Source organism: Rhipicephalus microplus, chromosome 3 (genome assembly GCF_043290135.1).
Source record: "Rhipicephalus microplus isolate Deutch F79 chromosome 3, USDA_Rmic, whole genome shotgun sequence".
Taxonomy (NCBI): domain Eukaryota; kingdom Metazoa; phylum Arthropoda; class Arachnida; order Ixodida; family Ixodidae; genus Rhipicephalus; species Rhipicephalus microplus.
In genome coordinates, this window is record NC_134702.1 from 220,835,869 (window position 1) to 220,861,246 (window position 25,378).

At 47.4% G+C, this 25,378-nt stretch overlaps 1 protein-coding gene across 3 annotated transcripts in view; it reads right to left on the bottom strand.

Moving 5' to 3' along the window:
* Positions 1-25,378, bottom strand: part of LOC119176344 (fatty acid synthase-like) — a 220,445-nt gene that overhangs the window by 130,858 nt on the left and 64,209 nt on the right. For all 3 annotated transcript variants that reach the window (XM_075890734.1, XM_075890733.1, XM_075890732.1), the window contains one exon: positions 20,633-20,822. In XM_075890734.1, coding sequence (XP_075746849.1) covers positions 20,633-20,822 — 190 coding nt within the window. The remainder of the gene's footprint in view (positions 1-20,632; positions 20,823-25,378) is intronic.

A 25,378-nucleotide genomic window follows, 5' to 3' on the forward strand; every position in this document is an offset into this window, starting at 1 on the left:
TGCATTTTATTATAAGGTTCTTCAGGAGAGCTATTAAGTCTATAATATGAGATTCCTGTCGGTGACTACCTCGGGCTCAATTGGCTTCTTTTCAATGCAGTTTAGCGAGACCATTTTCCAGATTGTTACAATAGGGCTAAATTGTCAAAACTCTGATTCTGCAGATTACGAAGCCATTTTGTGTTTACTCATTGATAGATTGATATGTGGGGTTTAACGTCCCAAAACCACCACATGATTGTCAGTGATGTCGCAGTGGACGGCTCCGGAAATTTCTACCACCTGGGGTTCTTTAACGGGAACCCAAACCTGAGCACACGGGCCTACAACATTTCCGCCTCCATCGAAAATGCAGCCGCCACAGCCGGGATTCAATGCCACGACCTGCGGGTCAGCAGCCGAGTACCTTAGCTACGTGATCGCCACGGCGGGGCACTTCGTGTTTACTGTCTGGTAAAACAGATGGTTTGTATATTATCTTGTCATTTCAGCCTTTTTGCGCGTCCGTCCTCCGCTCAGCAACTGCTGGTGAAGATGGTGGCACCCGTATGCACAGCGATTCGTGCGTCTGTTATTACAGAGTGGAGAAATTTCGTGCATGTGCGCAAATACGTAACCAGTACTTTGTTCATGCTGCCAGTTATTAGATGCTAAGAAGCTATCTAAAGGCCTGTGTAACATTGTCTTTTTGTACATCAAGCCGCACGCCGCAAGTGTTGGCGTGGTGCCAAGTAGGTCACGCCAATGCTTCGCAATGACATCATTCTCCCCTTGTAGCATGCGCTGGAATCACTCTCTTAATCACATGCTGCGCGCTGGCCCAGCGCGTGCAGCTGCTGCCCTCTCAGTTCGTCGGAAACACCTGCAGCGACCGCCGCTCGGTGCACCACTGACTCGTCACTTCCCGCGCAAAAATCCTGGTGTGCACCTAACGTAGGCGTTGAAACATATCTGTACGTGTCACTTACAAGAGCTACGTCAGCCATCTCGTCCAACGAATCTTCCAGTACTCACCACAGCACCCGTGTTACCGCCGTTCAACCCGTAACGCCAACCGTGCACAACGCTGCTGCTTCACATCCCATCAGGGTTCCCTTCTGGGAGATGGTTAAAGTTTTTTTACAATGACGTGATTCAGAATCTTATGAGACCATATTTCAAAAACTAGCGCCACTGGGTACCAGCATCCAGCGTCATGCTTGATTATGGGCACAATATCGCGGTGGAGTGGCAGCGTCTCAGTACCAGATCTAGGAGCCAATGGTTACTCTGCCCAAATGGCTTCTTAGGGTAAAAACGGAGGCTGTCCTGATTCGTCATAAAGAATAAATATAGAAGTGAGAACAATATTATGCACATTCAAACGAAAAATAAAAATATAAAAATAAAACACCCCATGTTATGATTCCTATTTGTCACCTTCGAATTTCAACCCGAGTACAGTACCCAGTAAGCCACGCCAGAACATGTTGCTTGGGTTGTAAAATGACTATTATACATAAGACACGCCGTATCACTTCACGTTTACAAGTCCCACAGTGAAGATTGACGCGATAATCCTTTTCAAATAAGAATTCCGTCCTGATTCAGCAGTCGCGAACGGCTTCCATGCACCGAATGACGTGTGGAAGTTGGCAAGAGACAATGTTTTTCGAAGAATATAATGTTAACTCTGAAAGATCTCATAGTGACTGGAGGAGCAGCCACAGATTGTTGGCTGTTGCTGCCGATATTGTTTAATAGTCGCTTTTCGCACTTGCTACTGATCAACATGTACGGATGATTTAAAATGACTTGTTCGGTACATATGCGCGCACACGATCGGATATTGAGTATTTTTTTTCGCGCAAGCGACAATATAGCAGCAAACATCAGGCGTGCCAGCATATAGACTTGCAGTTATATCGATACCTGCAACTCAGAAAGCGCCAAGAAAATACTAACGCAATCCACTGAAAAAATGTGCCAGTGTGTTAGTTCACGAAGGCGTACCAAATAACCAGCTCAAAATTGAATGATGATTGATATGTGGGGCTTAACGTCCTAAATCATCCTGAGAATATGAGAGACGCGGTAGTGGAAGGCTCCGGAAGTTTCGACCCTTTGGGGTTCTTTAACGTGAGCCCAAACTTCAGCACATGAACCCAGAGCATTTCCGCCTCCATCGGAAATGCAGCCACTGCAGCCGACATTCGATCCTATGACCTGCGGGTCAGCAACCGTGAACGTTATCCACTATACCACCGCAACAGGCAACTCAAAATAGCGTGTTCATACAGACGAGTCCAAAAAGTACCGGCTACGGTGCTCGGAAGGAATCTTTCGGTGACAGCCTGCGTTGCTGAAAGCACGACAGATTGACCCTTGTTGCTCTTTGTGTGGGCACCGCACGCGCTGAAGTATGGTAGATTTAGGCTCAGGGAAGTCTAAACGTTACTTTACAGGCATCCTTACACTTTAGAATTGTGGCCATTCAAAGCAAAAAGCGCCGGTAGCATGTACACAACGTGGCTGGCACGACAGGCTTAATGCTCTCTAGGACGGGGCACTGGGTAAGGCCGCTGCCGACGCAGCGGAGCTGCGATGCTTGAAGTTTCTTCATTTGAGCTTCGCAACATTTCTCACTGTTACCTAAACTGTACCTGAAGTAAGTAGAAGGTCAGTCATTGCCACACATGCATTTCCGGAGGGGCGATACGAAGGGACATTGGTTTTTCTGACCTCCGCTGGCAGTATACAGTGGGAATGCTAGTGCGCAGATTTGCAGTTATATCAATACCAACAACTAAAAAAGAAACGCCCAAAGAAATACTAATACAGTCGGCTGAAAACGTATGCAAAGAAGTCATTTCACGAAAGAGAACCAAGTTACCAACTGGAAATTGCGTGTTCTTACATATCAGTCAGAGAAGTACCGGCTAACTGTGCACGGCAGATTTTGGTGACAGTCCGCCCAATAGCTGAAAGCGCGACGCATCGATTATGAGCGCTCCTTGTGTGGACATCGACACAAGGCTAAATATTTGACCTAGGTTGATAGATGTCTAAACATCTATCAGATGTCTAAACATCTATGTCTAAACATCTATACTTTACAGTTATTCTCACGCTTTTAAATTGTCTGTACACGAAGCAAGGAGAGCCGACGCGGCTGGCACGATAGGCCTAATGCTCGCTGGGCTGGGCACTGGGTAAGACCGCTCTCGACGCGGTGAGTTGGTATAGTTGAAGTTTCTGCATTTGAGTTTCGGCACATTTCTAACCGTTACTTGAAGTGAGGAGAAGTATACAAATGATTAGACATCGATGTACGCGGTGTGGCGCAGTTGAACGACAGCTGTTTTTCTCGCCTCCACTCGGAAACCTTGCGAAGCGATCTAGAGAGCTCATTTATGTTTAGTCAACTTGGCAGAGCCCAACAAAATTGATACAATAATTAGAACAGGATTTAAAAGGGTCCTCAGCCTCCCTCGCAGCACGAGTATGGAACGACTCCTGCAATTGGGCCTGCACAATACAGCTACCGAACTCTTTGAGGCACAGCGGCATGCACAAATCAGTCGGCTCCCACTCTCAAGGGCGGGAAACGAGATTTTGTTAGAAGCCGGCCTTTAGACCCTCTTCTTGCCACCAGAGAAGTCCCAACTATGCAAACACGCCATGAAAGCTTTAAAAGTTTACCTGATTCCCAGAAACATACACCCAACCCCCCATAAAGGACGAAGAAAAGCAAGAGCCAAAGCCATACTCGCCAAGACCATGTGCAACTATCATCATCATCATCATCATCAGCCTGACTACGTCCACTGCAGGACAAAGGCCTCTCCCATGTTCCGCCAGTTAACCCGGTCCTGTGCTTGCTGCTGCCAATTTATACCTGCAAACTTCTTAATCTCATCTGCCCACCTAACCTCCTGTCTCCCCCTGACCCGCTTCCCTTCTCTGGAAATCCAGTTAGTTACCCTAATGACCAGCGGTTATCCTGTCTACGCGCTACATGCCCGGCCCATGTCCATTTCTTCTTGATCACGCTCTGATCTTGAACACGCTCTGAAAAACCGAGGACGCGTCAAAGCAGTGAAGAGGAAACTTGGGATAAGCAAAAATCGGACATATGCACTAAGGGACAAAGAAGGCAAAATAACTACCAATATGGATAGGATAGTTAAAACAGCGGAGGAGTTTTACAGAGATCTGTACAGTAGCTGGGACAACCACGACTTTAATACTATAAGAACTATCAGTAACCCAGATGACGCCCCACCAGTAATGATAGAAGAAGTCAGAAAAGCTTTGGAGAGCATGCAAAGAGGCAAAGCTGCTGGTGAGGATCAGGTAACATCAGATCTACTAAAAGATGGAGGACAGATTGTGTTAGAAAAACTAGCCACCCTGTTTACAAGGTGTCTCCTGACGGGAAGAGTACCAAAGTCCTGGAAGAACGCTAACATCATCTTAATACATAAGAAAAGAGATGACAAGGACTTGAAGAATTACAGGCCGATTAGCTTGCTCTCTGTAGTATACAAGCTATTTACAAAAGTAATTGCTAACAGAGTAAAGAAAACATTACAATTCAATCAACCAAAGGAACAAGCAGGATTTCGAACAGGCTACTCATTAATCGACCACATTCATAATATCAGTCAGGTAATAGAGATATGCTCAGAATATAACCAACCACAATACATAGCTTTCATAGATTACAAGAAGGCGTTTGATTCAGTAGAAATATCAGCCGTCATGCAGGCACTGCGGAATCAGGGCGTCGATGAAGTATATATAAACATACTGGAAGAAATCTACAGGGGATCAACTGCTACCATAGTGCTTCATAAAGAAAGCAACAGAATACCAATCAAGAAGGGTGTAAGGCAGGGGGAGACAATCTCCTCAATGCTATTTACCGCGTGCTTACAGGAGGTTTTCAGAAGCCTAGAATGGGAACAGTCAAGGATAAGAGTTAATGGAGAGTACCTTAGTAACCTGCGCTTCGCCGATGACATTGCATTGCTGAGTAACTCAGGGGACGAATTGCAACTCATGATTGCGGACTTAGACAAGGAGAGCAGAAAGGTAGGTCTTAAAATGAATCTGCAGAAAACGAAAGTAATGTACAACAACACCTCGGTAAAGAGCAGCGCTTCGAGATAGGTAATAGTGCACTTCAAGTTGTAAAAGACTATGTCTACTTAGGGCAGGTAATAACCGCAGAGCCGAACCACGAGATTGAAGTAACTAGAAGAATAAGAATGGGGTGGAGCACATTTGGCAAGCACTCTCAAATTAGGACAGGTAGATTTCCACTATCCCTTAAGAGGAAGGTATATAACAGCTGTATCTTGCCGGTACTTAGCTACGGAGCAGAAACCTGGAGACCTACAAAAAGGGTTCAGCTTAAATTGAGGATGACGCAGCGAGCAATGGAAAGAAAAATGGTAGGTGTAACCTTAAGAGACAAGAAGAGAGCAGAGTGGATTAGGGAACAAACGGGGCTTAAGGATATCATAGTTGTGCAACTATACGAAAGTCTTTTTCGTTGATGCTGCAAAATAATGGAATCAAGGTGCCTATGCATTCTCCATGGGGGACGCCCATGGCTCACTCGTCAACGCAGCCACGTTAGTTACAAATTTCACCCACGAAGCGGAAGAAATGGCCATTGCACTAGCCCTTGGAAGCTGCACGCGAGCCTCTTTCATTCACTCGCACTCTAGAACAGCTATAAAAACTTTTTCGGCGGCCCTAGTTTCTTCGAAGGCCGCTACGGTCGCTAACAGGCTCTTCAACCAAGACACGAAGGAGGAAGATTTCCGTCCGCTCTCAGGGTACACCCGACACGGCAACCCGAGCATAACGTCGCTTGCAAATGGAAGCGCAATAATATACCTAAGGCGGGAAATACCTCACGTCACCTTACCAGTGCAAGAACTCTGTTCTAACTCACTGGAAGTTGCTGTTGTGCAAGTGTGCCTGGGAAACGGAAAACTGAGTGTGGTATCGGTGCACATACGCCCACGAAAAAAGGTCTCCTTGGAGACTATCCTAAAGGACCTTTGCACTCGATGTCCCGCTCCTCGAATCGTTTGTGGTGATTTTAATGCACACCATCCACTCTGGGGAGATAAGAGTGTATATTTTCGAGGCAAGGAACTTCTAGCAGCTGCGGATGCTGCCGACTTATGGGTGGCAAACGATGGCAAACCTACATTTTTCAGGCAACCAGATTCATGGCGTGCAATAGACCTTGTACTTCACTCCACGGACCTTCACTCTACGGTCCCATCAACGTGCGGTTGATGGGACCTTCTGGTATCATTGACCACGGCTCCAGACAGGATGGGCAGCGACCATTTCCCGATCTTCACCAATATCCTGGGATTTCGAACTGCTGGTCGACAATTCTGCAATGTAACGCGCTGGGACACCTATAGAGAAGCGTTGGACAAATCCACTGGTCAGCTATATGTTGCAAATCAAGCGAGCAGCAACTTCGTTGCTGAAACTGCCCGACCATTTTCCTGCTCCTGACTTAAAATTGAAGAACCTCTGCGCAGCACGTAGACGGGAGGAGCGGAAAATAATGAGAACAAAAAAAATCCGTTTGCGAAAACCGAATATACCAGGATAAACGCTGCGATTTGTCGCCATACAAAAAATTAAGACGAAATCAATGGGCCACTTTCTGTGAGAGTGTATCAACGTTTACGTCTGCGACAAGGATATGGGCAGTAATAAATAGTCTTTCTGGGAAGATCGAAACACACACGCCATTCGAAACACTCGCTTTGAAACAAGGGATAGATTTGCAAACACTTGCAGAGAATTCCGCAGACGTGTACACAACTGGTATATCAGCAGGAGCGGCGATTCCTCTGTCACCTTAGTTTTTTCACACAATGAACAGGCCATTCACCTTTTGAGAGCTGGATATGGCAATTAGCAAATTAAGAAGACGCTGTGCTGTGGGTCCCGATTTGATCAGCAATCAAATGCGGACAAATCTGCCATATGACCAAAAAAGGGCCCTTTTGGACATATTTAATCATGTTGGGAGCACGGGAGAAATCCCATTTGTTTGGAAGACAGCATGAGTGGTGCCAGTCCTAAGTCCGGAAAGGATCCTGCGAACTTCGCGTCATATCAACCGGTATCTCTTATACCATGCGTATCTAAGCTGATGGAAAGAATAATATGTACATGATTAACTTGGTACCTTGAACAAGGAAGACGATGGCCATCGTGTATGACCAGATTTTGCCCACGACTGAGTGCCCAGGACAGTGTTTTAGACCTCTTAAGCCACATCGAGCACCACCACGTCAGCAGACTCTCAACACTCGCCGTCTTAATGGACGTTGCCAAGGCATTTGATTGTGTGCTTCAGGCAGTCATCGTCAACGCGCTCCAAGCCATGGGTGTGTCGGGAAATGCTCTTCGGTCCGTACACGAATTTCTCAGAGATCGCTGTGTCCGTGTTAAGCTTCGAAATGTAACGAGCGAAGAGAGACGCGTTTCCCTCGGCGTCTCACAAGGAAGTGTTCTATCTCCCTTGCTTTTTAACGCTGCCATGGCCAGCCTTCCTGACACTCTGCACTTACCTCTGAAAGCAGTTAAAATATTCATCTACGCCGATGACATCTGCATTTGGATCTCAGGGTACCAGCACAAACGTTTGGCCCGGATAGCACAGAGTGCTATTTCAATCATTGAGCATCACTTGATGACACTTGGCCTATCTTTATCAGCGGAAAAATTGGCCTTCATGCTCTTCCCGGGAACGCGATGGAGGTCAACACGTCGGCCGCTGAATATTCGAGGCCGCTCAATTCGTTGTGCAACAAGTGTCCGTTTCCTGGGCATTACCATCGACAACAAGCTATTATGGCGACGTGCGGTTGATGGTATAGTCACTGCATCAGTGCAAAGGATCAACGCTCTTCGTCGCAAGGCAGGGGTTCGTTGGGGCAACAATCCTATGTCAATGCTTAAATTGAAGGATGCGCTTATAACAAGCCGCATTCTTCATCAGCTGCCCCTGATATCACCATCACCAAGCCAGTTCGAACGCCTAGAGGCAGTGCACAGAAAGGGTCTTCGCTTGGCGATGGGAGTCACTCAGGCGGCTTCAAACACGAAGGTCACCAATGAAGCCGAGTCTCTTCCTCTCCGCCTTTTGGCGTCTCAGGCCTTATTGACGCAGCTGTCAAAACTGGGCGAGTCCTTCGCAGACACGGCGCTTCTCCGGCGGCTAAGAACAACAACTGGCTCACATTTCAATGCGGCACTAAACACATTTCGATATTTAGGCTTGAAACTGCCTAAACAGCGCCCTATGAACCCGCCATAGTCTTTTGTCGATGCTGCGTGTAACTTCAGCGTACCAAATCTACCAACGATGCGCACCATTCCAGCCGCGGAAGCGAAATTTCTTGCGCTGGACCACTTGAGCACCATGTACCGCAGCCACCTACAATTGTACACCGACGGATCAGTGTGCACACAAACGGATAGCTGCGCAGTGGCTATCTGCATACCCTGCCTTGGCGTGTCATGGTCGGGCCGCCTGGATTGCGTGGTTTCTTCCACAGCGGTAGAAGGCGCTGCAATCACGGCGGCTTTGCGAAAATTGCGATCCTTTTCTCACGAGATGTTGTCGTGCTGACGGACTCCAAATCTGCGCTACAAAGACTGCATCGTGGCCTACCTCAAGAAAAGTTCAACAGGCAATCTCTGGCCCTAATCAAACACCTAAATGGTATGAAATTTAAATATGAAGTTCCAGTGGATACTATCCTACGTTGGCATTGCGGGAAATAAAAAGGCTGGTGCCCTTGCATGCTAAATACGTACATCGTTTCCAAAAGTAGGAACTCTCAAGACTTACCAGAACAACAAAGATGTGATACGCAATCATTTCAAGGCAATCAACAAGTTTTCACACCAAGCATGTGTAATTCATGGACTTTCTCGTGAACAAGCGAAGCTGTTGTACCGCATAAAACTGGCTCAGCATACACCCAGGCCTGGTCATTCAAGACTGGGAGATACGCTTCCCCGTTCTGTGACTTCTGTGGTGACATCGGGAACATTGAACATTTCATTTGGTTTTGCCCACAGTTTGATGTGCAAAGAGCAGCGATGATTCGCACCTTGCGAAAAGGCTATCATAGGCACCGGACAGTTGATGACGACATCTTTCCTGAAGGACCCGCGGCAACTAGGAGGAACGTGCAATGAATTTTGTTGCTCTTCCTGCGAGACACTGGGCTTTCTGACACGTGGTGACATTTTCCGAATTCAGGAGATGCTCAGGTGGAACAAATGCCGGCCATGCAGGCCAGGCTAACCCCGCCTGCAGGCCAGGCTAACCCCGCCTGCAGGTCAGGCTAACCCCGCCTGCCCGGTTGCCCTGTGGCAATGCGGTCGGTAAGTGCGCACGCTGCACTATGGGCGATCTCGTTGAGGTTGGATAGGGCATCCGGCACCTGGCTGAGATGGGCGGGGAACCAGATGACAGTGCGGTGCTTCAGGACACTCTGGTCCGCTTTGCGCAGGATACGTAACGCCTGGTCGGAGATGACTCCGCGTTCGAAGGCTTTGATGGCCGGCCTGGAGTCGCTGTAGATGAATTCCCGTTTGCTGTCTAGCATAGCTATAGCTAAAGCTACTTGCTCCGCTACTTCGAGGTTTCGGGTGAGGATTGTGGCACAGTTAAGAGTCTGCTGCGCGGATGATACCGCGACCGCGGCGAAGGCTCGGTTGTTGTGATAGGCAGTTGCGTCCACGAACGAGACGTTTTCCGCTTCCATGTCTATTCGCTTCTATGTCTATGTCTTGAGAATGGCGGTCGCCCACGCAAGGCGCCTGCCTCTGTTGTATTCGGGGTGTACATTTCGTGGAATGTGAGTGATCGTGATAAGGTGGCGGATTTCACGGGGAAGTAGAGTCAACTCTGGGGGGCCCCTGGCCCTCGAGGAGAAGAAGCCGAGCTCGCGCAGAATATGGCGGCCCGCCTTGGTGGTGGTGAGTCTGGTCAATTGCACGCGTTCCTAAGCTTCGGCGATCTCTTCTAATGTGTTATGTACGCCAAGCTCGAGGAGTTTGTACGTTGGAGTGGTGATAGGGAGGCCAAGGGCTCGTTTGACCCCCTTGCGATTAAGCGCATTGAGTTGATTGCGCTCAGCACGTAGCCATTTGTGTATGGCGGCAACGTAGGTAAAATGGCACAAAACCAATGCGTGTACAAACGCAGCAGATTGTCTTCTTCGAGGCCATGGTGCCTGTTGGCTACTCTACATAAGAGTAGAATGGCATTTCCAGTTTTAGTTCTGAGCTTGTGTACTGTTTGGATGTTGGTTCCGCGGGACTTGATGATCATGCCGAGGACCTTGATAGTGTCTACCCTGGGTGCAGTACGACCATCTCTGGTGTGGAGGGTGATATTGCGTTCCGCCGGAGGTTTCCACCCTTTGGGCTTGGCACCCCGGCGTTTGGGCAAATATATCAACAGCTCCGACTTCGCGGGTGAGCACATGAGACCAGTGTGCTCGAGGTAGGACTCAGCGCTGTCGATAGCTCCTTGCAGGGTGGACTTAATCAAGCCATCCGACCCTGTGGAGCACCATATGGTTACATCATTCGCATAGATAGTGTGATTTAGGCCGTCGATTTTCGAAAGTTCAATTCAATTTGAGATTTATTTTTCTGTACGTGCAACAGAAAAAACGAAGCAAAAGCAAAAGGCTACATAGCCTGACGGAGGCTTTTGCTCCGAAATACAGTCTGACAAAATAAAATAAAATAAAAACTAAAATAACATGTCATACACAACTTAGCCGCAATTAGAGAACATCATTATATACAGATACAATTTGCAAATTCTGATCACACATGTAACCATCACAAATATAAAGAAAGAACAGGACAGTAAATAGTAATGAAATACCTAAAAAACATCGTAATATATACAATAGGTGAGGTAAGGAAAGCATCTGGAGACAAATACATTCCTAAGCACCTTGAACAAACAATAAGCAAAAAAAAACAACAACAAAAGGACACAAATAGTGTACTCTAAGCAATTGGGACACAGAAAGTAATAAATAATCCAAATTTCTGTATTAAGTGTATTCAATACAATTATAAAGGAGAAATTCCTTGAACTTATTTTTGGAAGTTTTCTTATTTAGGTCAAGCACGTCACCCAGTTTGTTGAGGAGACTCGGTATTTGATAATCAATATGTTGTTGACCAAAGTCGTTCGGAAAGCCCGATCATCAAGAGGTTGAAGAGCGTGGGCGAGAGAACGGATCTTTGAAGAGTGCTACGCTGTCCAAGCTCCACTTCTTGCGACACTAGGTCTCCTACGCGGCGGACGGCTCTGCGTCGAGTGAGAAAAGAGCGGATAAAGTAGTAAAATCGATGACCGAGGCCGAGGGCTGCGATCGCTTTCAAGATTGACGAGTGCGTTATTTTATCGAAGGCCTTTCCTAAATCGAGACCGAGTATTGCACGAGTGTCCCGAGTGTTTCCGCCATCTAGAATTTCATGCTTTAGGAGTAACACGGCGTCTTGAGTGGATAACCCTGGTTGGAAGCCAATCATGTAGTGCGGGATGCAGTAATTATTTTCGAGGTATCGACCAACCCTGTTGCGGACGACGTGCTCAGCCACTTTACCCACGCACAACGTGAGAGATATGAGGCGTAGGTTATCTAGGCTCGGCGCCTTTCCCGGTTTGGGTATAAGAACCTTGTGAGCTAGTTTTCAGGCATCGGGTATCTCACCCTTTTTCCATATTTCGTTGATAGTGTTGGTGAGGTAAGTGACGGAGGAATCGTCCAGGTTGCGTAGGAGCTTGTTGGTGATGCCGTTGGGGCCAGGGGCTGAGCGGCCATTGAGCTCATGGAGAGCTCGGCGCACATCTTCAATAAAAAAGTCGGGATCTAAGTTGGTGTTGTCGCTGCAAGATTAATCAGGGTGACGGGTCACAGGGCCCGTGGGAAGCGGGAGATATTTTTCCACGAGATTCTTGAAAACATCTTCCGGTGACACTGTCCGTTTAGCTTGATGAAGTATCTTAACAATCGAATGACGCTGATTTGTGCGGGTGTTGGTTTCATTGAGGAGGTATTCGAGTAAGTTCCACGTTTTGCCATTTCGAACCTTAACATCAATCGAGTTACAAATTTCGTCCCACTGCTGTTTTAAAAAGGTGCGGCAGTGATCCATCATGGTCTTGTTGAGCTGAGATATGCGTTTGCGTAACCTTCGATCAAGGCGCTGGCCCTTCCACCGGGCCAATAGAGACTGCTTGGCCTCAAGTAGGTGGGTGAGACGACTGTCCATCTTTTCGGTTGGAAGGTCTGTTCTGATAGTTTTGTTGCCTTGTTTACATCAGTTTTGAGCTGGGCCGTCCACGTCTCGAGGCACGGTGGGGTATCGGGAGGAGGTCGTTCTGCGCGGGTCTTACGAAGGAGGTCCCAGTCGACCCACGTGTACGACTTGGTCTTCCTGCTTACTGGGGGGAGGTGTACGGCCAATATGAAGTGGTCACTACAGAGATCTACCGCGAGGTTGGACCAGCGGGCGTCGGCGATATTCTTGACGAAGCATAGATCCGGAGTAGTATCACTTTGCGTTGACCTACCAGTGCGAGTAGGAAAGGCCTTGTCCGTATTGAGAATAAGGCCCATGTCATTCGCATTTTTCCAAAGCTCGTTACCTTTGGGTGTGTCGTACGTGTAGCCCCAGACGCTATGCGCGGCGTTAAAATCGCCCGCAATCACTAGCGGGTTAGGCCCCGCGAGACGGACATCTTTCTGGAACAAGCGTGTGCATCTTTGTCTATGGTGGCTGGGACTACTGTATACATTAAGCATGTACACGCTTTGTTGTGTTATGTTGCCAGGGAGTATTTGGACCATAACGTGTTCAATTTCGGGCACATTGAGACTGTGCGCTGTGCAGGTAATCTTGTTAGCGACCAGGGTCGCGATACCGCGTCCTCCCGAGGGGATTGATTGATTGATTGATATGTGGGGTTTAACGTCCAAAAACCATTATATGATTATGAGAGACGCCGTAGTGGAGGAATCCGGAAATTTAGACCACCTGGGGTTCTTTAACGTGCACCCAAACCTGAGCACACGGGCCTACAACATTTCCGCCTCCATCGGAAATGCAGCCGCCGCAGCTGCGATGTCCTCCCGAGGGGCCGGGCAACCACTGGTGTCTGGAAAACGTGGCGGTTGGTACTACAGTCACTTGTAATAGCATGATGTGAGGTTTGGCTTCGTGGCTACGGAGGTATTGCTGCAGAAAGGCTCTCTTGTGGGTGAAGCTCCTGCAGTTCCATTGCCAGACTCGCAACTCGTCAATTGGCCTGGCCATCTTGAAGCATTTAGGAGTTGGCCTCAGCACACGGCGGGTGCATAAGTGCCGCGTGATGTCGTGGACTAGGCACGGCTGTACGTTGCGAGAATGGCTTACCCGCGGCAACGGCAGGGGCGACGACGTGATCAAGATATTGCTCCACTTGGCCCAACCGATTACCGTGTGCTGCGAGAGTAGACTGCACGAGAGCCATGCTTTCGCCAAGAAAGCGAAGGCTTTCCTTAATCACCGATAGCGTGCTCTGAATGTCGCCTAACTCTGCCTTTAAAGCTGGCTGGTCGTGGGTGACCGCGCGTTTCTTGGGTGCGCTCTCGCCGTTGTCGTTACCGGTGCCTACGGGTTGCGGTTGCAACAGGGTATCTGCATTGTCGTCGTTGTTGATTGTGGGCGTAGCAGCGCGTGCGTTTCTGTCAGCTTTTAGTTTGGCAATTGCGAATGTGAGTTTGCGTATTGGTTTTTCATCATCGCATTTTTGTGCTTTAGGTTCGCTATCTCAGATGTGGTGTGTGTATCATGCTCTGGGAGTGAACCTGACCCTACCTGCGATGTATTGTTTCCAAAATCAACCTTTTTTGTAATAAGTTGGAGCACTGAACGACCTACGTCTTACGCTATTCGCAATTTGCTTTGAGTGGTTGTTATTTCACTGTTTTAAAGCGCTTTATATGTTGTAATAACAAGATTGTTTTCCCGGCATCAATCCTACCTAGGGCAAGTTTACCAACAAGTCCCAAGCACTAGCGTAGCTCAGTGATAGATTACTCGGCTGGCAACCAGCGGAACCGGGTTCGAGTCTCACAGTGTTATTGGTACTAGGTTTCCTTTTTCTAATTTCGCGCGATGTGGTTACGGACACCGGTGGCGTCAGCGGCGGCGGCGGAGAACTACGGCCCTGCGTGAGACCCGAGTTGTGATCTCATATAACAGTTTTCGCTGTAAAAGGGTGGAGCTTGCAAGGGAGGCGATTGCAAAAAACACATCAAAGTTGACGGCGAGCTTCACACGTGCAGGGTGGCCACCTGAAGGAAGTGCGTAGCTGTCTTTGATTCTTTCTCCTTATCTGAATTCCTCATTATTTCATAGTTTTACCCTTTCTCCCCTTTTGTGCCCCAAGCTTTCAGTAAAAAAAAAATATATGCAAGGTTATGTCTGGCCCCGCCGCGGTTGTCTAGTGGCTAAGCTACTCGGCTGCTGACCCGCACCTCGTTGGCTCAAATCCCGGCTGCGGCGGCTGCATTTCCGATGAAGGCGGAAATGTTGTAGGCCAGTGTGCTCAGATTTGGGTGCACGTTAAAGAACCCCAGGTGGTCAAATGTTCCGGAATCCTCCACTACGGCGGCTCTCATAATGATATGGTGGTTTTGGGACGTTAAACCCCACATATCAATCAAATCAATCAAGGTTACGTCTGGTTTCAAATCGTGTGTGCCGCCCGTTTGTTGCCTTCTTCATTGTTAGTGGAGTGGTGGTGATTAGTGGCATTTGCCAAAGTATATGGGATTCTAGCATACATACCTATCTTCACGATAACAGTTTTTTGATGAACGTCTGACTGGCAGCTTTAACAACATCACAGTCAGAAAAGCCACTTGAGCCTGTGCGATGAAATATTGTGGCAATGAAGGATACAGCAGTGAACGCGGTAGGTAAAAATTTACTCTTTAAGGGGAAACTTGCTGGATGCAACGCATATATTATTATTTTTCAGTTTTCACGTCTCCAACCGCTATATAAATATCAGTGATACAATAATAAATGGCACCAGAAATTTATACCACCTGTGATTCTTAGACGTTGATATAAGCACGCGAATCTAGCACATTTTTGCCTCCATCAAGAAAATAGCGGCTGAGGCCACATTTTTCATGCCGCAAACTCTGGGTCAGCTCTCAAGCACAATAAAAAATAGGCCACCGTGGCTCGTGTGAGGAAAAGCACAGGACACACAAAGTAGGACCGTTGCATCAAAAGCCGGAGATCTAACACACATTTTGCCTGAAACGTCACAGCTGTGTTAATGAATTGTTTCGGTCATGTGCATGACTAGACATTCTCGCGTCCTAAGTACTCAGGCTTGTGTGTAGATTTCACAGCATACTACACTACTTGCAATTACTGCGTCTGCAATGTGTTCAAAAACAAGAATTACCTCTGCCGGTCGGAATGTCTAGATCATGTCGTTTGTATGGCAGTGCAGCTCAACTAAGACTTCCGGAAAAGTGGACAGGCGTTCCACTACTGCCTTGGGGATGGTGTCTGTATGAGAACAATGGCATGCGCTGACGGTCTTTCTGTTCACTTCAAAGACGAAGCAGGCAATTTTTTGGAGCGTTTCGCCACTTATTCTCTTTTCATGCCAAAGTTGTATACATCTCTAGGTATTTGTTGTAGATTGATGATGGTCACCTCAGACATGATGTTCAGCAATATTTTTCCTGGGAGGTGCAAACCAGTGTTGCATCACAGCTGGGGTAGGGGAGAACACTGGCGTATTTCAAGCGAGGAAAAACGCTGGTGAGGCCTGAGGGTTGCAAGTGCCCCTTTTGCACCTACCTGCTGCCGAGTCGCAAATTTTCCAATAAAGCCAAGCCGCAAATTTTCAATAGCCCAAGTATAGCCAGATAGCCAACCCTCATAAATCGACGCCAAAATTTTCTTCTAGCCCAATTTGGCTATATAGTGCCAAACCTGGCGACAATGTGCACAACCGTTCACAGGCCACAACACTTATATAAGCACTGAATCTCGGCTTCCAAGGTAATGCCCGTGAGTGATTCTTTCACATGTGCGTTGTTGAACACTAAAAATTCGCAGCGTGCGCGTTAAAATTGGACTGCGGATATTTGTGTCCAATTGGAGGTTTCTGTCTCTCACTGCCCATTACAGTGATTGGCATGTTTCTAGTGCAGATCACTGGTCCATACTCGCGTGCGTTTCGCCTCCCTAGGTTTCTTTTCTGCACAACGCCTCGATGGGCGCCAGCGTGAATTCCTCCAGTGTACGCATTGGAACTCGTTCTTTCGCATCTACACGTGGTTCTTTTAAGCGGGAGATGGTGCCATTTTTTAGTGTACCGACAGATAGCAGTTGCAGCTGGCATGGTTGTCAAGAACCTGCGAGAGGTTAGCTAAAAACAAAGAACGTGTTGCAGGTGATTGTTTCCGCATGAGAAAAAACAACGCAGGAGTATAGCCGCCCGTTCATATGCGCACGATTTCGCCCATTGTTTCAAATCAGGTTCCTCGTAGTTTGATACGATAGTTGCGATTTCCACGTGAAACAAGGTGGTCACCTTAAGCGCTGAGATAGACGGCCGCGTGATAAACAAGCAAGTAGCCCCTGAGGGCAAATGCAATGTTAATCTTGCGCATATATACGTATGTATCTAGCCCCTCAAATATCGTTCCATTGATTCCCCTTTCAGCCATTCGTGTCTGGTAGGGCTGACAGGACTCTGTCCTAATAGTATACTCAGAGAACAACGAAATTCTTTAGAGGGCCCCCTCAGCTACAGTTGTCGGCGTGCACAGCATGCTGATTATTTCGTTTTCTTCTGCCCTTCGCAATGATGCTCCTTTACAAGTTTCTCATTGGTAGTGAGAAAGCCCAGCTGCCCTCCAGAAAGATGCAATATTATATTATATCCGCGAGAACCACACAAAGAAGTTTCGACGCAAGATTTTCTGGTTTTCGAAGCTCACCAATGTAAGAAAAATTGCTGAATATCAGTACATTAAATTATCAGTCCATCATTATTTCACGGCAGCCGCCTGCGTCATTCAAAAATGATAGTTCAAAGGCCATCGTAACCTTCATAGTCATGAGTCTGAATAAAACCGCATTGCGGCAATGGCCACCCCCGTTTTTTAATTAATGTGATCCTGAGCCACCATGTTTATTTTACCCTTCAAACCGAAGTAATACAGAGGGGAGTGCTTAACAATACACACAAAAGTAAAACATAATACAGCGCACAAGTGGTTTGTTAAAATAATAAAGTCCAGGAGTGACGGTGTCCGCAATGACCTAGTGAAAGTTTGAGTGATCCTTGAGAGCAACAATCACGCCGGATATTGTGCTTGGGCGCGAGTTGCAGAACATGGCGTACGTTCTAGCTGACGTTCCACAGAGTGCATGAACGAGGGGGGGTAGACACTATAAGGGATATCCCGATGCATATGCTGCTTGTCGGTGGTGAACACCTCTGATTTTTCGCAAACTCCCTTCGCTCGATTCCTCTAGAGGCGACCACAGACCTTTCTTTAGTGGGCCACTGGTCCGTGACGGAAGTAAAATGCGTATAGCGACACATGTGGGTGCTTTCTTTGTAGACGCTGAACAATACGCCTATCTTTCGCACTGGACGAGGACGTTGAGGGAAGGAAGTGGACCATGCTGCTTTTCCGCTATGGTGAAATGTATAATATTAAATTTGCAAAGTTTAGATGTAGTAATGCGAATGCAATTTTCATCTTTTGTCTACGCATTGTCGCGTCACATTAGGCGTTAGCCCTATGCACTCACAGACAGCGCTGCTCCTCGAAGGTCAACGACAATGACGTGTGCCGGAAACACCAGCGTGGACGCCTGGTTGGCAGCGAGAGGCGCGGTATGTCGTCAGTGTTGGTTTCGATGTGTGTGTTGTTGCGTAGAGAAAGAAAGCGAGTACGGTAAAATGCACGAATCGGCCGACGCAAACATAATTTTGAGCAATGCGGAAAAATGTTCAATACTATCTTTTGCGTTCAGTAAACAGTGTGTTGTTGTTGTTGCATGCTATTGACATCCCACGTTGGCTTCACGTCTGCACCTGAGCATATATTTCGGCTTTTCTAAGAAAGGCGCACCCTTGACAGTATAGACATCGAGTGCTTCACAGGCGGATGTGTAGCAGAAGTTTCACCAGGAGAAAGTGCCTGCTTTGCACCAGCTTAACAAATAACTGCTACCCACCTTCTGTTTCATTATTTTTTGCACGTGGGGTTCTGAATGAGAAGCAGAATTGTCGACGTCACCAATACATTGGCGTATGAAATTTTATGGCACTGCACCAATATGTACCGCTAGTTTTTTCATAATATAAGGCCACCGAATGGCGGCATTGTGATTGACGCCAACATTTGTGATAATAATTAACCCAACGCTGGTAATAATTACAGATATGTTAAATATTTTGCAAATAAATTTAAATGTCATCCGACAAAAAGCTACTAATTAAGGCACGAAACTAACAGCAGGAATTCAGCTCCCATTACTGAGTTCTTGTAGCATTATCATCATCAGCATGACTACGCTCATTGCAGATGAAAGGCCTCTCCCATGATCTGCTAATAAAGCTCGTGTTGTGCTGTTTGCTGTCACGTTATATTTGCCAACTTTTTAAATCTCCTCGGCCCACCTAACTTTCTGTATCCTCCTTTTGCAGTTGTCTTCTCTGGGAATGAAGTCAGTTAACCTTAATGACCCGCCCCTCTTCTGCCTACGAGCTTTGGGTCTGGCGTACGACCATTTTTCCTTCTTGGTTTCACCTGTGATATCTTTAACCTCGGTTCCGTCCCTGATCCATTCTGCTCTCTTCTTGTCTCTTAAAGTTAGACCTATCAATTTCCTTTGCAGCGATTTTTGCGCCATCCTCAATAGCAGTGAAACCCTCTTTATAACCCTTGTAGTTTCTGCTCCATAGATATGCACTGGCAAGATGCAGCTTTTATATACTTTCGTCTTGAGGATTAGTGGTAGATTATTATTCATGATTAGAGAATGCTTGTCGAAGGTCCTCCACCCCATCCTTATTCTTCTAGGCATCTAACTCTTGTGGTTCAGCACCGCAGCTACTACCTTTCCTAAATAGACATATTTCTTTACAACATGCAGCGTCTATCCGCCAGTCTCAAAGCTCTGTTTTCTGACGAGACTGTTGTATATTACTTTAGTTTTATGCATATTAATTTTCAGACCTCGAACAACCAAGGATGATGTCATAAGAAGCTATATTAACTCAAAATAATGCCACATCCTAACAGTAACAGCCGGGGATGTAAGGAAAGCCATACAGAGAATGCGAAGAGGCAAAGTCACTGGTGAAGGTATAGAACGGTCCTGCTGGAGGATGGCAGAGAAGTTGTGTTAGAAAAACGGGCCACTGTATATGTGAACTGTTTCTTTGCGGGAGGAGTACCAGAATCTTGGAAGAACGTACGTCAGAATATTTCATAACAAAGAAGACCTCAAGGACTTAAAAATTACAGGCTGAACAGCTTACTGTTAGTTCTCTGCAGAATATTTCCAAAACATAAGTTTATAGAAGTAGCGCCACTTGACAGCTCTATCAACCAAACGAACCAGTAGGATGTTGTGCAGGTTACTCCGCTATATAGCATAATCATACTATCAATCAGGTAGTAGAGATATACAGGGAATAAAACAAACCATTTTACACAGCCTTTATGGATTAGAAGAAGGCATTTGATTGAGTTGAGGCATCAGCAGTGATGCTGGCTCTATGAAATCACGGTATCCACAAACCCTACATGAACATATAGTAAGAAATCTAAAGTGGATTCACAGCCACCATAGTTCACCTTAAAGAAAGTGATAAAAACCAATTAAAGAAGGGTGTACGTCAGAAATAAACCATATATCCAATGCTCCAATGCACAACGCGGACGCAATACAGCGCCCGTGTTGTGCACCTTCGTCTCTTAGTCCGTCGTCCCACAGTGCGCTGTTATACTCAAGATGAGTCTGTACCAACGTGCTTAAGAATAAATTCGCCTGCGATTCGCTGATGACATTTTTCGGCAATTAGCTCAGGCGACAAATTACGGCTCATGATTACTGAACAAAACCCGGAAAGCAGAAGAGTAGTAGGTCTAAAAAAATGGTGGAGCAATGGTGTTGATTGACAGATCACAGCACTGCATGATGCGGGCACCTTAGTACGCTAAAGATTAATTTTCATTGCCGTCGAGAGGTAACTCGGCAGCACCTGCTTATGTAAAAGCAGTTATTGTGCAGTAGCGTTACCGCGGCTGTAATGAATGCAATTTATTTTGCAGAAACGTGTGAGTTAATGAAACACTATAGGCGCATGGAGAAACACTGTTATGGAGACGTTCCTACAGGTATGAATAAGGTTGGCTTTAACGTTGTACATAAATAAAAAAAAACGTTTTCTCATAGAATAAATAAAGGGGTCAGTCGTAGGTACGAAGATTTCAGTTGACGTGCTTACCTACGGCGGCCATCGCTCCCGGAGGCAGGTCCCCCGTGTCTACGCAACGTCCTCGCATGTAAGCGCAGAGCACGGTCTGTTCAGCTGTGAGGCATCCGTCAGAATAGGCACAGCCAATCTCTCCCAGAGAATGGCCAACCATTCCGTCTGGCCGAATACCCAAAGCCAGGAGTACATCCACTAGTGCAACCTATCAGTGTAAATAAAAATAACGCAATGTATTAATGACTCTTCGTTTCTTCAAGCCACTTCACCGCACTCACCAAATGTATTTAACAGACTTCGCTGCATATGCCCAAATTTAACTGAATGCATGGTAATTTAGGGAAAAATACGATAAATGTTTGAAAATAGTGAAGAATCTTTTGTTACCTCACTGATTGCTATTGAGCTCCAATGGAAAAACTATTTTTTTTAGTAGAAGGTATATGCTTCTTACGTATGACAGTGTTGCCACAGTCCTAAGTTTACTTAAAAAAAAAGAGAGCACCATGCGTCTCCTTTGTCCCACTTGCGGGGTAAAACGAGACGCTGCGTTGAAAAAAAGAAGACAGTGTAAAAAAATGGTTCCCTTTTTTGTTGTATAACTGTTTTTATTTTAATCGAAAAGCTGCCCTTTGGCATAACAAGCATAGATAAAAATGACAGAAGTTCATCACACACAAAGAAGTTCCACTCATGCATGAAGTTCAACAAGGATCGGTGGAAAGGCCATGTCATCCACTATTGTAAGTCCGGACAACGACCGGGACAGTGACCCGTCGCTCTAAGGTGACGAAGGCGCGCTTGCTCTAGGCCTGGGCATGACTACAGCAAGTCTCGCACGTCCACGGCAGTTATGGGTGCATCCCAAAAGGGCCAGGTGGTATCATACGCTGCGCTCTACTGTTGCAGACAGTGGGCGGTAACTGCAGGCGTCAGAGCAACCACAACTCGAAGTCTCCAAAGCGCTACCTCCTCTAAGCGGGTAAGCCCACCAGGGAGGTCAGAACCACATGGTGGTAAGAGTGCTCGTGTGGTGCCTCGGAGACATTCCTTTTGGCGCAGCAGTTTTCCGCAGTAGTCTCCGGTATATAGCGGCAGTGGGTAAACTATGACCAGGGAGCGAGTCGCAGAATCCGCCTCTGGCTGACTAGACTATAACGCTCGTGGAACCTATTCGATGCGTATGGTTGCGCCAATTTTTCTTGCCAGCTGATGGACGGCGTCTGAAAACGATGTCGATCAGGTCATGCGGCGAATGCCGTGAATCGCTTTAGTAAAATTAGTGCGAAGGACAAGCCTATAGAGTAGTTCTTCGTTTCAACGAAGCACCAAAATACGTTGAGGCCATCCCATATAGCGGCGAGTTCTGCCAGATATGCCGGTGGTACAGGCTCAGCTGTATACGTGCGTGTTTCTCTTGCCTGTGGTAGTTGGGGGCAGACCAGGGTGGTATGAACTATGCCATTGGTGATACTGGCGTCGACATATCCTACAAGAATATCTGGTGTGTTGTCGGAGCGACGAAGATGGGAGACCAACGCAGTCACCTGGCGAGAAATCGGGCAATGAAGACGGCAAAGTGGCTTGTTGTCTGTGAGCTGTGTACGCGGCCATAGAGCAGCAGTGGCCGTAACGGTCGGAATGGGTGCTGCACATCCCATGTATCGAGCTAACGCTGCAGTGCTTGGAAACGTCACTTTTAGTGCATGGGACGAACGGCGCTGATGTATCAATTCATGAATCGTGTTTAATTCTGACTTTGCTTGTAGAGTTGGAATCACTGCCATGCATGGAAGCCTAGTGATCACACACATAGCTTCGTGATTAAGGGGTGAGGAAAAAGAAGTGATCACAGAGAACAGCTCCAGCGTCCAGCTCTCGAAGTTTTCTCGATTTTCACTGTGACTTCTGCAATCTGAGACAAGAACACTGGGGGACGTGGTCCCGTAAAATGGGGGATCAACCCCCCCCCCCCGCTTCCGAGCCCTGGACCGCCTCATCAGGGTGCGTCCGATGTGAGTAACCGCTTCGGCCCCAACGTGGGCCACAGTTACGCTTCTGATGGCTCTTCAACCGAAGACATGGCCTCGGACAGTGATTTCACCCCTGTTCCAAGCCGCCGTCTGAAGAGAATGATCAGAAGGACGTCGCCGACCGTTCGACAGGCACCGAAAAAGGCGAGTAACATGCGGTGCTTCACGATCTAGTACATGCCGACAACAGCGACAGACGTCCTGAACACTCTAAATAGGCAAAGCTTGTCGGAGTATTTAGAACGTATCGCACCTGGCCAGGCTGAGCAAATCCGTATAAATACCCCCAAGAACATCTTGTCAGTGGATGTTACTTCAAAGGCTATACTGGACACGCTGAAGGTCATCGTCCAGTTGGGAAACATTCTAGTGCGCGCGTTTTCCGCGTACGACAAGGCAACAACGATAGGCGTCATTTATGATGTGGACGAAGAGATTGCAGACTCAAGCCTCGAGAAATTGCTTTCTTCGACGGCTCCTGTAATTGGTATTCACCACTTTGGACAGTCGCGTTGTGTGAAAGTAGTGTTCGAAACCGAGTCGTTGCCTACTCACGTCAAGGTTGGCTATGTGCGTCATCCGGTACGCCTTTATGTACCGAGGCGTCTACAGTGCCATAAATGTTTGAAATTCAGGCATGTCAGTGCAGTTTGTAAGGGTGTGGTAACTTGCAAACGATGTGGTGGACCTCTTGACGATGGCAACTGCAACGCTGCCACAAATTGTCCTTCCTGCACAGGTGCCCACGACGCAACCTCAAAGGACTGTCCTAAAATAAGGAACCAAATAACTATCATAAAGAAGATGGCTAGGGACCACTCCACGCACAGTGAAGCTGCAAGGGCTGTCCGGCGCAGTACACGTCGTTCACGACACCGACGCAAACGAAGGAGCAAAGCTAACCGAGTTGAAAAACTGACATCAAATGTCCGGGCTTCGCCTTCTCGTCGTTTGCCTTTACCGGCCAGAAATGAAGATGTCAGTGCTTCCGTACCTTTACAGCCGGCGAATGGACGAGCCAGCCAGCCACCGGCCCGTTCTACTTCGGAGTGGCCTTTTTTACCATGAAGACACACGTGTACGCCTTCCACGCATAATGCTGCTGAATGCAGCGAGCAGGACGACAAGATGGATAATAATGACATCAAGAGTATGCTTAGAAATTTGATGGGTTCAGTGCGCAAGATCCTTAGTGGTCTAAACACTCAGGCAGCTAAAGCTGCTGCCCAGTTACTCGAGGTGCTGGAGCCACTTCTTGTTGTTCTTCAGTAAGCGAACATGGCCTCGATGTTCGAAGATCGCATGGGGCATACGGTTGTTATGCAGTGGAATGCTCGTGGTTTACGTGGTCGTCTCTCTGATTTCAGACAGCGGGTATTGAAATACCAATTCCCAGTTATTGTCATCTGCGAACCAAACATGGATTCTACTTTTCGTTTGTCTGGGTACGTCCAGCTTTGGTCTCGCAGTGATCACCGTGCAAGCAAGGTGCTAGTTTGTGCACGCCGCGATATGACGTACGTACGACATGACATTCTGTCGCATACAACAAATGATTACGTTTGCTTGACTATAAAGTATAACAGGCGCACGTTGTCAGTTATCGGAGGATACATTCATCCAAGTGCGAAGATGTACTGCTCTCACCTTATGTCTGTGCTTCAGGCTGCTCAGAGCCCCCACATTGTCATTGGAGATTTCAACGCTCATCATCTCCTCTGTGGTAGCACTGTAATGAACAGCCGTGGCACCGATTTGTGTGACTTCGTGTGTAATTTTGAACTAAGGGTGCTGAACGACGGATCGCCCACTTTCATTCGGGGTACTACTTACAGCAGCTGCCTCAACATTGCATTTGTGTCTAGGAGTCTCCTGTCTTCTGCAGCTTGGTCCACGGATATAGAGACTCACGGTAGTGATCACTGGCCTACATATGCTCAGATTAGGTGGTACTGCCATTCAGCCACACACTGCGTTCATCAGACAGACTGGCGTCTCTTCAAGTCATCTGTGAAAAACAGCTGTCAGCGCACTACTACACCATCCGAAGTAGAAGACATCATTTATTCGTCCCTGCGGGACACAACAAGACAAGTTACCATTCCGCTGCAACGATCAGCTATCGACTTACAATACGAGGCCCTTCGTGCTATCCATTGCCGCGCAGAACGGCGATATAGAAGAACAAGATCACCGCCAGACCTCTCAGCCTGTCGTCAAGCTCAACGACACGTTCTTCGGCATCTCAACAAGCAGGGCAGGCAACGATGGAGGTCGTTCTGCGGTTCTTTGGACCCAAGACAGCCTCTCTCTAAAATCTGGCGGATAGTACGAAGTTTACAATCTTCTCCACAACAAATTTGGCCATTCCGTGCAGTGGCTCCACATCAGGGTCGAGTGAATTAGAGGTAGCCAAGGACTACTGTAGCCTTGTAGTTTCCACCGCTGACACTGTGACCCACACTCTTACCACCACTGTGCCCCCGTGCTTCGACGAACGCCTCGAAGTGCCTTTTACAACGCAGGAACTGGACGCTGCAATTTCACTTTCCCAGCGCTCATCGGCACCAGGGCCGGACAGAATTACGTACGGTGCACTTCGCCATCTTGATACAGAAGCACGACAGATTCTGTTATCTTACTACAGCACCTCCCGGGAATCAGGAAATGTTCCAGATAAGTGGAAGTGCAGCCGCATAATTGCACTGCTTAAACCGGGGAAGTGCCC